General features: G+C 39.1%; 1 protein-coding gene across 1 annotated transcript in view; it reads left to right on the forward strand.

Moving 5' to 3' along the window:
- Positions 1-16,563, forward strand: part of DSG2 (desmoglein 2) — a 67,063-nt gene that overhangs the window by 15,547 nt on the left and 34,953 nt on the right. The window contains 6 exon segments of the mRNA XM_007953460.1: positions 5,644-5,677; positions 11,155-11,231; positions 12,617-12,751; positions 13,894-14,055; positions 14,188-14,332; positions 15,150-15,316. Coding sequence (XP_007951651.1) covers positions 5,644-5,677; positions 11,155-11,231; positions 12,617-12,751; positions 13,894-14,055; positions 14,188-14,332; positions 15,150-15,316 — 720 coding nt within the window.

The raw sequence follows: 16,563 nt of genomic DNA on the forward strand, positions 1-16,563 counted from the left end.
TGTATAGGTTGCAGATCGGATGGTGTACCAGTCGCTAGGACTGATTGTTTCCATTAATTTTGGTTTTCTTCTTTCTTCTTGACGAGGAGAGACCTGTTGTTGCATCTAGATGGCAGCTTCCTAGCTTTTAAGGTCCCAGTCGCTACTCGCGAAAGTATATTTCCAACTTTTTAAGGAAGTGCCATACTGTTTTCCACAGTATTTATATCATTTTACAGTCCCATCAGCAGTGTGTAAGAGTTCCATTCTTTCCACACCTTTGCCAGCATTTGTTGTTTACTGTTGTTTTGAATTTTGCTGTTAATGCTGGGTGAGATTCTTCGTTCTTTCTTAATTTTTCTATTAATTTCTAGATTAAGCAATTTTAGAGAAGGGTTTGTTTTTCATTCATCAGACGCTCCTAGTTTACTATCTGACACATAATGTCAGGTTGTAGCTAGGTGCCAACGAGTCAGCTCCAACTCATAGCAAACCTGTGTACAACAGAACAAAACGCTAACGGTCCTGCACATCCTCACAATCATTACCATGTTTGAGCTCATTGTTGCAGCCACTGTGTCAATCCATCTCATTGAGAATCTTCCTCTTTTTTGCTGTCCTTCTCCAGGGACTGGTCTCTCTTGATAATGTGTCCAAAGTACGTGAGATGAATTCTTGCCATGCTCAACTTCCAAGGAGCATTTTGGCTATGTTTCTTCCAAGACAGATTTGTTTGTTCTTCTGGCAATCCTTGGTACATCCGGTGTTCTTCTCCAACACCAACATTCATATTCATCAGTTCTGCAGTCTTCCTTATTCACTGTCCAGATTTCACATGCATATGTCACAATAGAAAATACCATGGCTTAAGTCAGGCATGTCTTAGTCCTCAAAGTGATAATCTTTGCTTTTTAACTCTTTTAAAGAGGTCTTTTGCAGCAGATTTGCCTAATACAATACATTGTTTGATTGTTTGACTGCTCCTTCCATGGACTTTGATAGGGAATCCAAAGAAAATGAAATCTGTGACAATTTCAATTTTTTCTCTATTTATCATGATGTTACTTATTGATCTAGTTGTGAGGATTTTTGTTTTCTTTATGTTGAGGTATAAGCTGTACTGAAGGCTATAATCTTTGATCATCATCAGTAAGTGCTTCAAATCCTCTTCGTGGTCAACAAGCAAGATGTGTCATCTGCATATTGCAAGTTATTAATGGGTCTTCCTCTAACCCTGATGCTGCATTCTTCATATTGTCCGAACTTTTTGGATCACTTGCTCAGCATAAAGATTGAATGAATACAGTGAAATGATACAATACTGACACACACCTTTCCTAATTTTAAACCATGCAGTATCCCCTTGTTCTGTTGAAATGGCTACCTCTTGGTCTAGGACAGGTTGTTGTCAGGTGCTGTAGAGTCAGCTCCGATTCATAGTGACCCTGTGTGCAACAGAATGAAACACTGCCCAGTCCTGCACCATCCTCACAATCATTGCCATGCTTGAGCCCATCCTTGTAGCCACTCTCAGTCCATCTCGTTGAGGGTCCCATTATCTCTGACCCTCTATTTTACCAAGCGTGATATCCCTTTCCAGGGACTGGTTTTTTCAACAACATACGCAAAGTATGGGAGACAAAGTCTGGCCATTCTAAGGAGCACTCTGGCTGCACTTCTTCCAGGACAGATTTGTTCCTTCTTCTGACAGTCCGTGATGTGTTCAGTGTTGTTCGCCCACACCACAATTCAAAGGCATCAATTCTTCTTTGGTCTTCCTTTTTGTTGTCCAGTTTTCACATGTATACGAGGCACATATACATGCTTAATAAATGCTTGAATAGATGCCTGATTGAAAGAGTGATCTTCCCCCTCTATTCTTAATTCATTTGCTTCCTGTCTTCCTCTAGTACCATTCTCCTTTCTCTTACATTCTTTATTTTAGATCTTTACCCTCAGCACATAAGAAGTTCAAATTTCCCCTATTCTAAAATACCTCCGTCTTACTTGTCTTTCAAGTTTCCCAGCAATAAATGAATAAATAAGCTATACCCACTCTCTTATCTTAGTGATGCACTATCCTATCATGCCCCAGCTTCTTTTCATCCTCAGTGCTCATCTGGGGTTTCTTTCTGCTCGAATTCAGTGGTTCTTACTCATTTTTCTGGCCAAGCACAGTGGAGGGATATATGCCGATTAGCATCACTAGGAGACATGCAGCTATGAGTGGGAGGCAAGGGGGAAGGAGAGTGGTTGGCATCAGCAGTGGCTGGCTGGTGCCCTTCAGAAGGTGGATATGCAAATGTGGAGAATCTCCCCAGTGATGTACAATCCCTGCCTCCCATTGAGCTGCACTGCCTTTACTTATTGTCTAGCTTCTCTCCTCCCTACTCATAGGATTTCCTAGAATCTAAGAATCATAATGCTCTGTCCTCTGAGAATTGCTTTAAATCATCTGGCTTTATCTGACAGTACTGTTAATAGCTGCAAAATAGAAGTCTTTTCACCAGACTTCTCGAGGACCATTCTACATTTCTATTTACGGTGTTTGTGGATTAACTCCCCCTGGATCCTCAGTGTGAGGGGCTTGCCATTGCACTCAAAATAATTAACAAGGCCTTGGCTGGACTCCCACCAGCCTCTCTGCCCTTCTCTGCTGTTGTACTTGCTCTCAGAGTCTGGCCACAAGGGCCCTTTGGCAGCTACAGAGGCTCTGCCTTTTTCCAGGAATGCTGCTGCCCCTACCCATCCTTCACCAGCCTCTTTGCTTCATAACTTCTCATTGATCAGAGCTCACCATCACTTCCTTAGACATGGCTTTCCGGACCCCAAGACTACATCAGGTCCCATACTTTACAGTGAGAGCCCTAACTTATCGTGGGTTGTAATTGAAGTATTAACAATAACTCTGGACCAGAACCATGAGCTCAGAAGGAGAAACCATGTCTGTTTTGTGTGCCACTACATGTTCCTTAAAAGGAGCCCTGGTGGCACTGTGGTTAAAGCACTTGGCTATTAACCAAAAGATCAGTGGTTTGAACCCACCAGCCGCTCCATGGGGGAAAGATGTGGCGGTTTGCTTCTGTGAAGATTACAGCTTTGGAAACCCTGTGGGGCAGTTCTACTCTGTCCTATAGGATCACTTTGAGTCAGAATCTACTTGACAGCAGTGGGATATGCACCTTGCACAGTGCAGGGCACTCGGTGAACTTAGAAAGTGTTTGATGTCTAATGAGTGATGTCCCAAAATCACATCATAATCTTTTTGTCCCAAAACCAGCACATTGTCTTTCTTCCTATTTTGCTTTCTAGCTTTTTGTTTGTGTCAATGACACCACCATGCTTCTAGCCACTCAGACAGAAAGACTTGGCACCTTCTGATGCCTTCTGTTCAACACATGTGGGACATGGCCAAGGGCTAGTGTTATTCCCAGAAAGACTTTTGCTTCCACTCATTTAGTCCTGTTGCCATGACCTTTATGCTGGTCTTCATTATATCTCCACTCACTTATTACTTTAATCTTCAAACCCTCTCTGTTTTCCAGCCTTTCACCTCTGCCTTTTATTTTGCACAGTTCTCCCAGAAAATCCCTCTGAAGCACTAGTGTCATAGTATCTCTGATCAGAACCTGTCAGTGACTTCCCACTCTTATAGGATCAAGTGAAGATCCTTAGCACTTCTTGGCCTTATTTTCTACTTGTCTCCTTTATGTGGTGTAGGTGTCTCACTGGACTGCTTCTTGTTCTCACCCTCCCATCTCCGTGCTCTGGCACATGCCGTTGCTTTTCTGCACAGGTTCCTTCCTCTTTCTACCTTCACAGACCCATTGCCACCTCCTCCACTAAAGCTCTCCTGACTTCCCCAGGAAATTAGGCCTTTTCTCACTACCAGTTACCACTGAGTCAAGTCTGACTCATGGCAACCCCTTAGGGTTAGAGTAGAAATGTGTCCCTTGGCGTTTTCAATGGCTGACTTTTCAGAAGTCAAGTGTCAGGGCTTTCTTCTGAGGGGCTTCTGAGTGGATATGAACCTCCACCCTTTCAGTTAGTAGCCTACCTAGCACTTTGACCATTTATACCACCCAGATCAGCAATAAAGGGGAAGACCTTCCACAAGATGAATTGACACAGTGGCTGCGACAGTGGGCTCAAGCCTGCCAATGACCGAGTATGGCCCAGGATCAGGCAGGTTTTCATTCTGTTGTACATGAGGTCACTGTGTATCGAAACCAACTTGTTGGCACCTAACAACTGCAATCTCATATTACAGTTACTTGTGTACACTTTATCTCTCTTACTAAACTGTAAGCTTCTTCAGAAAAGGATCTACGGGAGCTCTGGTAGCATAGTGGCTAAGACACTTGCCTGCTAACCAGAAGGCTGGTGGTTCAAACCCACCAGCCACTCCTCGGAAGGAAGGTTGGGCAATCCTACTTCCGTAGTGATACTGCCTCGGAAACCCAAGGAGGGGTCGCTATGAGTCGGGGCCGACTCAACGGCACATAACAACAACAACAACATCACTTACCTGCAAACCAGCACAGTACCTTGGACAAAGATGTGTTCTGTAAAAAATGTATGCATCAAAATATATTTTTTGTTTGGAAAAGCTGGAATAATAATTATCAAAGTTCACTTGTGTAGAAGAGATATTTAATGCACAGTTAGGTTAAGTGGTTAAATTTTCGTTTGACTTTCATAGATTGAACCACGACTGGTGCCAAACAGTGCACCAAACTTCCAGGTACAGGTGCAATATTCCCACACTCACAGGCTAAAAGTGGAAAAGGAGGGGGTATAGGGAAGAGAACTGGAAATTTGTTTGAATATCCACTGTCAGCCCTGAATATACAGTCATATCTCAGAGCTATTGCAGGTTTGGTTCTAGACCACAGCAATAAAATGAATATCACAATAAAATGAGTCACATGAACTTTTTGGTTTCCCAGTGCATATAAAAGTTAATATTTACACTATACAATAATAAGTGTGTAATAGCATTATGAAAAAGTTTGAAATATTGTGGGAATTACCAAAATGTGACATAGAGGCATGAAGTAAGCACATTATGTTGAAAAAATGGCGCAAGTAGCCTTGTTTGACAGAGAGTTGCTACATACCTTTAATTTATAAAAATTACAATATCTTTGAAGTACAATAAAGCCGAGTGCAGTAAAATAAGGTGTGCCTGTAGTGAAGTGTTAATAATGGGCAAAGACATATAGAACCAAAGTCCACCTGACAGCAAATGTCTCTCTGTTGATCCAAGTCGTCACCATGACTTTCTAAGGTCTGAACTCCTGGAAATAAGAAAATTGGTTTAGTTTCATTACACTTTAGGATCATTCCAGAAAGAAGGGAAAGAAATGTAAATTAAGGTTTGCCTGATACCACAGATAGAGTCCTGTAAAAGTATTCATACAACTTTTTAAATCTCTGGATTTTCATTATTTGCAATTTTGCCGGTCCACTTATTTGAGGCCACATGAAAATGCCTCTTTTGTCTTGGTTGTTGAACCAACTGTGGATCAATTTCCAGCAGTTCCCGAAGTTTGCCTTACCAGCAGAGCACTGCCATCTAGTGGTGAGAAAGGACAACCTGGAGCACTTGGTTTTCTTAAACTTGGGGAAAGAAACATGTTTTTCTTCATTCTGTTTTTTTAGTGTGGTTTTCAGGAATACATGCGTAAAAAACTGGGTACAGCCCATAATTTCTATCAATTTATATCAAATGTATTATATAGATTTACTTTTATTTTTCCTGATTCCAGAAGCATTTGTGGTTAAAGAAAAAACATACCAAAAAATTGTAAAATATAACCCAAAAACTGCTCAGGATAAGTAAAACTAAACTAGTAAAAGAGGTCTAAACCAGAGGTCAATGCTAGTTAAAGTAATCCGGTTGCAGGTGGTTATGACTTGTAAAATGAAAGATCTTCTTATGATGGAAATAGCTAGCAGTTACTGCATTTCCTGACACAGGTATGCATTGCTTAACATCCACAATAAGTTCTGTAAAATAGGACATTATGTGATTAGGGTGTTGTGTGAACACTGTGTCCACAAGGCATGAGGATCCCAGGTGCACTGGGCCAGGGGCTGCTGTTAGCGGGCAGTCTCAGCAGCTACTGCTGTGGACACCTCCAGTGAGCACGCCACCAAGTCCCACCTGGCTGTCACTCTTCTCTGCTAAGCCCGCTGCAAGGGAGGCCAGCTTGCCCATGAGAACTGGCTCAGAAATGGGGAGGGTGTGGGCCATACCAGTCCATCAGCACCCTGTGGGACCACACTATGCAAAACACAGGGATTAGACCCACTGAGTTGCAGAAGCTGATGGGAGTCATGTTGGAAGTTTGGGCCTGGGCCTCCATTACCACAGACTAGGTGGCTTCCAGGCCACATGCAGCAGCCCGGAAGAAGTGAAGCTCCTACCTCAAGATGAGGGAGGGTCTGAAGTCCTGGTATATGCCGTGGGACGTTGCCTGAATGGATGTGAAGCATCTCACACCTGCCCATCTTTTCATCTCTCTGCAATTAAAGGCCTCATTATTTAGGCTCTCTTCTTTTCCTCCCCTTGCTGGTCTGATTTTACACAGTGGCAATCAAAAGTGTGGTCTCCAAACCAGAAGCACGAGCCACACCTCAGAACATATTAATACAAATTCCCAAGCCCTTTCCCAGACCTATTGAACCAGATACTCTGGGATGAGGCCCAACAATTTGTGGTTTAACAAGCCCTCCAGGTGATTCTCCTGCACACTCAAGTTTGAGGACCCCAGTTAACATCCTTTTTAGAATGTTATCAGGAAAAGATTGAATAGAAAAACACCTACTGTTAACTTTATTTGTTGGCAATTCTGATTTTCTTTTTTCAAATATTTTAAGGGTCAAGGAAATTGAAACTGAATGAAATAATGTTGACCTTCCTGAGCCTTTACTTTATATCTCAATACCAGGGAAATGGGAGCTGTCTATGATTACGCAAACTTGAAATTGACATTTGCAACATGCTCTAACAACTCAAATATAGCACAGCATTGGGGAATCAATATTTTAAAACTCTCTTGATTCAATGCATTTTTCCAAAGAAAATTTCTTCCTTTTTGAAACTAACTTCAAAATGACTCACCTAAAGTCATATCTGGTACATTGGGTTAAGATTAGCCCACCCTTCTGAAGATCAAGTGAAAGATTTACACTAAAACATATAGACTTTATTAGAGAGCAAGACTTAAAATTGTCCAGATTCAAATTTTGAAAAGTAAAAATTTGAGTTCAAAGTATTTCTTTTCTTGATTGTTGAGTTTTTTGTTTTGTGTTTTAACTTGCAACTATGAAAATAATTGGGTATTTAAATCAGTTGGTGTAGGAATTGAGTCATTTATAAATTGGATTTTGAAGTTAGGATTTTCTAAATAAAAATATTATTTATCTCTAAAATAGGAAGTTTTATAAAGGTTCTCTCTCCCCCCCCAAAAAAATATTAAAAGGAAAGGAGTATGGTAGGTAAAATTCTAATATGAGTCTGACATGTCAGATACATTACAGAGTAGGTCACCAAAATCCATAGTCCACACTTCACCTGAAACTTTCTGAGTGTTGAAGTTTTACTACTATAGAGGCACTGTCAAGACCTACTTAAGATGATGCTCTTCTAACTGATTACAGAGACTACTAAAGACCAGACCTCCAGCTCTCTTGTCTGTACCAATGGGAAAAGCAAAAGATTGGGCAGAAAAAATAAACAAATAGTACTCATTGCCTTTATTTTATCTTATTTTATGTCCTGTAGTCTCGAAGTTTGGGCCTGGGCCTCCATCACCACAAACTATGGGGCTTCCAGGTCATGTGCAGCAGCCTGACAGAAGTGAGACTGAAAACTGAAAGCTGAAAACACTTCAAGAATGAAGTGCAGGGCTGTTTCTGACTTTGCATTCTGTGTAGGAAAAAGAGGGTTGAAAGGGGAAATAGCACAGGTGTCCCTGTGATAATCCAAGGATAGCATGGGTTTAAAAAACAACCAAAAGGTGCTAGCTTATTTTAATATGAATACTGAAAATGGCCTGTTTACCACACTGCTCACCTTTTCCATCAAATTAATTCTGGCTGGATGGAAATAATAATCCATTATGATACCTCAGTTGAACGGGTCTTTTAAACTGCTTTGATAAAAGCATCTCCTCTGCAGTAAAATATGTGTTGTTGTTGTTGTTATGTGCCATGGAGTCAGACCTGACTCATTGCAACCCCTCCTTGGGTTTCCAAGGCGATATCACTACGGAAGTAGATTGCCCAACCTTCCTTCCGAGGAGTGGCTGGTAGGTTTGAACCGTCATCTTCTGGTTAACAGTCAAGTGCCTTAGGCATGATGCTGCCAGAGCTCCTAAAATATGTATTAGTTTGAGAAATTAGAGCTTAAGGAGCCACCGCACCATAGAAGCACAGAAGACGACTTCACAGTCTTGTACTTAGAGGCGAGACTTGAAATCACCTCTCCACCAGTGTCTCACCTGGTGACTCATGAGGCCTCCTAGATTTGCTTATTAAATTCATCAAGGTGCATTCAGAACAGGAAGTCTTTACTAAGGCTGCTGACCTTAAGAACAAAGAGTACAGTCATCCATTGTGTTTCTGCAGTGATGTGTTTGACCTTTCCTCATGCTTTGTTAAAAAAAAAAAAAAACTTGCCAGTTACTGGTTGTTGTTGTTGTTGTTATATGCCATCGAGTCAGCCCCAACTCATAGGGACCCCTCCTTGGGTTTCCAAGGCAGTATCACTACAGAAGTAGATTGCCCATCTTCCTTCCGAGGAGTGGCTGGTGGATTTGAACCACCAGCCTTCTGGTTAGCAGTCAAGTGCCTTAGGCACTATGCTACCAGAGCTCCTCCAGTTACTGGTAAGGCTAGTATTTACAAAATACCTTGATAGAAATAAAAACTTCAGTAAACTGGAAAAGCTTTTGAAAGATATTCCTGATTCATCTAAACATGTTACCACTTTGGATACTTTTCCTTCCTTATCAGTCTTAAAGGCACATTACACATAACATTTTTCTGTCGCCACATTCCTTGTTAGAAAAAAATAATCATAGATGTAATGGAAACAATCAGTCCTAGCGACTGGTACACCATCCGATCTGCAACCTATACCAACTATGAGACCAGAAGAACTAGATGGTGCCCAGCTACCACTGCCATCCACTTGGAAGGGATGTAGGAGATCCTGCATAAAGAGGGAGAACAATGTGGTACAAAACTCAAAATAATTTGGAGGCAAAAAAAAAAAAAAGAAGGTGGGGACCAGGTTTGCTGGTCCAATAGAGCCTGGTGTAACCACTGAGACTATGGCCCCTAGCTGCCCTTCAGGTCTGGAATTGAACTCACAACTGTGGTTTCCAGCCAAACAAAGTACAGGCATGTGAGTTAAACATTTACCTCAAGTAGACACACGCCCTGGAGAGAACAATCATGGGAGAAGGAAGGGCTGCTTATGCACAGGGAGATAGCTCAGGGTGCAGAAGAGTATGAAGGGATGGACACTGGGAGGAGGTAACTATGGGGAGGAAGTGGGAGGGGAGCTGCTGCATTGTAAATTTTGGTCAATGACATGAGACAAAGTATATGTGAACTGCTGTATGAAAAGTGAATTTACTCTGTAAATCTTCACCCAAATCCTAATAATAATAATAATAATAAAAGGATACTTAAAATAAATAAATAAATAAATAATCATAGATGCCATGGATGGGATGAATCAGAAAGGTCATTTTATGCAAACATTCTTCCAATGTTTAAAGCCTTTTATAACCACCCCACAGGAGCTTACTTAGAGCTGGAGATATTAAAAGTGGAGTGGGAGGAAGTGGGACTGGAGGTCAGAGAGAGGAAGCATCAGTTTTTGCCATTTATTTTGCCTGCAACACTCTACCAACTTGGAAATTTATGTAATCACCATGATCCTCTGAGTTTAGATCACCTTCCTGACCCGAGTTACTACTATAGTTTCCAAGCAGAGAAGCGTGGATCTAAATCAGGGTTTCTCAACATTGGTGCTTTGCCATATGAAGCCAGTTAATCCTTTGCAGGGATGTGATGAAGGGGATGTCCTGTGCCTGGCAGGATGTTGAGCAATGCTCACTGCATGCCCCTAGCAATCACCCCCTCACCCCCACCATCACCAATTGCGACAACCAAAAATGTCTCCAAACCAAAAAAAAAAAACCCTCATGCTATCAAGTAGATTCCAACTCATAGTGTCCCTATAGGACAGGTTAGAACTGTTCCATAGGGTTTCCAAGGCTGCAAATCTTTATAGAAGTAGACTGCCTCATCTTTCTCCCTCAGAGCAGCTGGTGGGTTGAAACAACTAACCTTTTCATTAGCAGCCAAATGCCTTAACCAGTGCGCCACCAGAACGCCTTAATTTTTTTTTTTTTTTAAATCTCCAGATATTATTAAGTGTCCCCAGGGGCAGGGTGAGGGGGCAAAGGATTGAAGATCACTTGTCTAAATTAAGAACATGTTCTGTATGTGTGTTTCCATCATTGTTAATGCATAATAGAGACTTGAGCTTTGTGTGAAGATTAAGTCATCATTTTACTGTTTAACTGTAATAATTTTAAGCAATCATGGTAATGTTATTGTGAGACTTACTAAGTTATATGAAAATAAAAAAAATAATGGTCTGTGAGATAGAGCCCTAAGGAAACATCCAAATTATTTTTCCACTAGGGTGTATATATCCCTGTGAGATACCAACTGATTTCATGGGTCCATGTCCTGAGGGGCAGATGGGAAAAAGCAAACAAGACGGAGAAAATCCAAACTGAAACAAATTTTCATCAGGCGCAATAGATGACAACCATAGAGGGATGAGAAAAGGATTAGGGAGTGGCTAAGATTTCAAGGGGAGAAATTTGGGGTTTTGTTGTTTGGTTTTTGTGTGGGCGGAGATGGGGGAGGATACTTGTTTTCTGAGTTTTCAGGAGGAGGCAGCATGGATCAAGGAGAATGTAGATTCTTCCCTCTGGTCTTGGGGAGAGGGGAATTAAAACTTGTTCATTTTGACAAAGGAGGATAGTGTTGGTTCAACATTTTTTGTTGCCATTGTTAATGTCTACAGTATCCTAAGTGGTAAATTGTTCTTTAATGATTTTTTCAAACTGAATTTGGTAGTAAACTGTATTCAGTACCAAATAAATTATTTTATTTTACAGATCTGCTTTAACTTTGGAAATGGACTTCATTTAGAGGTAAGGAACCAATGGGATTGTTTCTTTCTTCTGAACTCAAGGCTTAATTTCATGAAAGACAACTTGGCTGTGCCTTTCCAGATTAAAAATGTACACTCCCTTAGCCCCAGCTAGCTATTCCCAATCAAACAAGCACACAGGAACATATACTCAGGGATGTTCGATACAGCTTTCTTTGAGGAAATATAAAACAATTTGTGGCACATGGAAGAATGTTCATGATAAGGTATTGAATGAAAAACCAAGGGACAAAATAAGGTGTATGGGGAAGTCCACTTTTATATATCTGTGTATGTGTGTGCAACTATATGGCCAAAACATGGTCATAAAAGGTATTCTTCAAGTTATTAACAGTGAATACTCTGTAAATATAAGTGGGAAGGTAGAAGGGAATTTTATATTTTAACCTCACAAACTTTAATATTGGAATATTAATACTGGAATATTGGAATATAAAATTAATGTTTTAATTATCATAAATTAACTTAAATTCTTTAAGTTTATAAAATATTTTTCAAGGGAAAAGACATCAGTAAACCAGTGATAACCAATATAAATATTTTAAAATAAAATATATGTTACATAGAACAACAAAATGAGTAAAATGATCAAATAAACCTAGTGTCATCATCATTTCTGATCTTAAGATACTAGGTATTCTGTATTTAAATTTTCCATGGATTTAAAATATAGGGGTGTGTGTGTGTATGTGTGTGTGTATTTGTTGTTGTTATGTGCCATCGAGTTGGATCCCACTCATAGTGACCCCTCCTTGAGTTTCCAAGGCAATATCATTACAGAAGTAGATTGCCCAACCCTTCTTCCAAGGAGTGGCTGGTGGGTTTGAACCACCAGCCTTCTGGTTAGTTGTCAAGTGCCTTAGGCTATATGCTACCAGAGCTCCTTGTACATATATATATATATTCAACTATTAAAGCCTTACTGAATATTTCCATAATAGTTTTCCAGTTAAGGTTCTTGAAAGAGGAGAAGGGAAATTTCATCCTTTACCCAATCCTTAACATAATAAATTCATTAACTGGCAGTTCCACTAGTTTCAGTCAAATATATGTCAATAGATTACTAAGATTTAGTTTTAGTATGTTCAGTAATTTATTTTTAAATTACAAAGCACCACAGAAAAATGAAACTTTATTTTCAGTTAATTGAAAAAAAAAATTTGGATATAGGTATTCTATGTTTAATTTCCCAGTTTATAAAATCACTAAGTTACTCTTTAGTCTTTTTAATTCTTTACCTTGGGAAATATTTTCTTACCATTCAAAGCAAAAGCTTCTTGTTTTATTTGTTTAGAGACAAGCTTTTGAACACCTATAAAGAATTTTAGGATATTTAATTCTTTTTGCAATATTTGATTGTTGCAGACCTTAAACACAAGAAATGAAAATAAGCTGCTTCCTAAACACACTCACTTAGTGCGGCAAAAACGGGCCTGGATCACTGCTCCGGTGTCTCTTCGGGAAGGAGAGAATCTGTCTAAGAAGAATCCAATTGCCAAGGTACGTTGAAGAAACAGCTTGTAATATGTATTTTATTAATACATATTAATAAAATATTAATGCTGTGGGAGGACTTTTATGTTCACTTTTTAAATTTAAGGAAAATTAATGCACTGGTTGATTTTTTTCATATTCAGGATGTATTTTAAAAAAGTAACATAGCTTGATTTTTAGACAGATGTACCAACTTTCAGATCCTGTTTCCCATTCTGGAAGATGAAACATCATCGGCACAAGAAAAGAAAAAGTACACACACATGCACACACACACACGCACACACATTGGTTTAATCTTTGTTTAACAGTGATAATGTTACAGTATTTGCAAGATGATACTATAAAAAATAGTTTAAAAAAATGCAAAGGAACTGCGGTCTAATTGGTAAGATGACCATGTCATTGTTGTTAGGTGCCATCAAGTTGATTCGGACTCCTAACGACCATGTGTACAATAGAACTAAACACTGCCGGGTCCTGTGCCTCCTCACAATCTTTGCTGCATTTGAGCCCATTGTTGCAGCACTGTCAATCCATCTTGTTGAGGGTCTTCCTCTTTCTTGCTGACTCTGTACTTTACCAAGCATGACGTCTTCTCCAGGGACTGGTCCCTCCCAATAATGTGTCCAACATACATGCCATCCACTTTTCTAAGGAGCATTCTGGCTGTACTTTTTCCAAGATGGATTTGTTCATTCTTCTGGTAGTCCATGGTATATTCAGTATTTTTTACCAGCACTGTGATTCATATGCATCAGTTCTTCTTCATTCTTCCATTTTCGTTGTTTATCTTTCACTTGTTTATGAGGTGATTGAAAATACCATGGGCTGGGTCAGGTGCATCTTAGTCTTCAAAGTGGCATCTTTGCTATTTAACACTTTAAAGAGTTCTTTTACAGCAGATTGTCTCCATTTTACAGATAAGAAAACTGAGGCATAAGGAGGTGAAATAACTCTGTCACAATTAGTGAGTGGCTGAGGTGGGGTTAGACCCCAGGTTCTCTGACACCAGCATCTTTGCTCTTGAGCCCTTTCCCTCCTATCAGCATCCTAACAACTTCAGCAAGGAATTTTCCATTAAAAATATACACATGTAAATTATAGAGATTTAAACTTCAGGCATGCATCTGTTATTTTTATGTTAGATACATTCTGATGTTGCAGAAGAAAGAGGACTGAAAATTACATACAAATACACTGGAAAAGGGATTACAGAGCCACCTTTTGGTATATTTATATTTAACAAAGACACTGGAGAACTGAATGTTACCAGCATTCTTGATCGAGAAGAAACGCCATTTTTCCTGGTAAGAACGATTTTCTATTTATTAGTTCGTAATTATTCTTAGGTAATAGTTATGATTTATTTATTTATTATTATTATAGTAGTTCAGTTACCTTGGCTTTAATCTCTTTCATTATTTATGTTGTAATTCCAGCTAACGGGTTATGCTTTGGATGAAAAAGGAAACAACCTGGAAAAACCATTAGAACTAAGAATTAAAGTCCTTGATATCAATGACAATGAGCCAGTGTTCACACAGGATGTCTTTGTTGGGTCTATCGAAGAAATGAGTGCAGCACGTAAGAAGCTATTATTTTTACAAATGAACACACAAGGTCATTTTATACCCATTGCATAACTGAACATGAAATCCTATATCTCAATGGAAGCTATTACCCACAGAGCAAATAATAATTAACCTAGGATTAGAAGTGTGATAATTTATGATAAGTTCAAAAGTCTTTACGTGCCATCTTTTTTTATCCTCAGAATAGATAATGGTAGATTGATGCAACAGGTAAGATCTCTGTAGCAACCAGTCACAAAAATCATAGACAATACATAAACATAATGGGCATGGCCTTGTTTCAGTGAAACTTTATTTACAAAATAGGTGGCTGGTCATATTTGGGTCACTGGTATAGTTCGCTGGCTCTGGAATTTTTTACTGTAAAGTTCATCGACAGTGTTCAATGCAATGCTCTGTGTGAAATTTGCAAGAGAGATTTCTCTTCAATCATAATATAAAGAATAATCTTCTGATTTATTTCTATCTTAAACATCAGAATCATGTATCTGCTCATACTTCTCTCTTCGTATTGACCACTAGAAAAATTATAAACAAATTTTTAGACCTCCTATTACAGTAAGCTTTAGGCACTTCACCTTAGGAATTTATGTACTAACCTCAGCCTTGTCCTTGCATTTTTTTCATATTCCTATACTCAATTCACACTGATTTCCTCATCTAGTAAATTTTTTGTTATTTCTAAACTGTATGTGATTTTGATAAGCTCCTGAAATCCTTTTAGGGAAAAGCTGAAATTATAAATAAAACAACATATGTAAATATGCTTGAAGTGTGTTCTATCTTAGAACCTTTATTTCTGATACCAGATACGTTTGTGATGAAAATCAATGCAACAGATGCAGATGAGCCCAATACTCTGAATTCTAAAATTTCCTATAGAATTGTATCTCAGGAGCCTTCTTCTCCTCCAATGTTCTACCTAAATATTGACACAGGAGAGATTTCTACAACATCTTTTCAATTGGACAGAGAGGTAAGTGATATTTTATGTTGCTTGTCTTTTTGACTCTACTATACGGGAGCTCTGGTAGCATAGTGCCTAAGGCACTTGACTACTAACCAGGAGGCTGGCGGTTCAAACCCACCAGCCACTCCTCGGAAGGAAGGTTGAGCAATCCTACTTCCATAGTGATAACTGCCTCAGAAACCCAAGGAGGGGTCGCTAGGAGTCAGGTCTGACTCGACGGCACATAACAACAACAACATACTTACCAGTATCTCCTCCCTACTCATTTATTTTCTTTTCTAGTTGTTTTTTGTTTTGTTTAATTATTACTTTCTTCCATAATCTTCATTCTTAGGAAAAATTTTAATATTGTCTCCTTCTAGGATTGTGCTTTCCAATATGGTAGCCATTAGCCACAGGTGTTGATTGAGTGCTTGAAATGTGACTAGTCTCACGTTTGGGGCTTACTATGAAAAAAAGAATGCAAAACATTTCATTAATTTTCACATTGACTACATGCTGAAATCATACTGTTTTGGATATAATGAACTAAATAAATATATTTGTTTTAGATTAATGTCAGCTGTTTCATTTTACTTTTTGTAATGGAGCTGCTAGAAAATTTTAAATTACACACAAATAGTGCTGTTCTAGGGCCTCTCCAGTCAAAACTGTTTGCTAGAGAATCTCAGGCAACAGTGCTCAATTTGGGGTTCCATCAAGGAACTTCAAGACTCTTCCACTGCTAGTATACACACAAAGGACAGAGGGCACTTAAAATGGGAGCCCAACTTAGAATAACAAAAATATTTGCCAAAAAAAAAAAAAGAATTTTTGCATGTCTCCAATTAGAGGAAAAATTAAATAGGTTTTGTAGGAAATTCACAGATATTCTCAAACTTTTTACTTTTCTGTTTCAAACTCAGGGAAAATTTTTGATTTAAAAAATGGAGATAAGATGTTACACGCATGAAGGTTTTAACTGTTTATGAGTAAAATATTGATCTGAAAAACACTGTATTGTCATCACCTGTAAATCTCTGTCCAAGTACAGTGTGTTTAGTATTTGGAAAACTGCCCAGAGCAGGAAAGGATTGTGTCAAATATTCCTTCAAGAATATTATTACTCTGGAGGAGTTCTGGCAAAATGGCGGACTAGGCAGAAGGACTGCACAGACCCTCTTCAACAAAGAAAAAGGAAACCAATTAACACAGACACAGAAGATAATCTTGGACCCCTGAGCCTTGAAGGGAAGGATACAGAAGTGGACTAA

The sequence above is a fragment of the Orycteropus afer genome, unplaced genomic scaffold (genome assembly GCF_000298275.1).
Source record: "Orycteropus afer afer isolate SDZICR_OR568_19922 unplaced genomic scaffold, OryAfe1.0 scaffold00394, whole genome shotgun sequence".
NCBI classification, from domain to species: Eukaryota; Metazoa; Chordata; class Mammalia; order Tubulidentata; family Orycteropodidae; genus Orycteropus; species Orycteropus afer.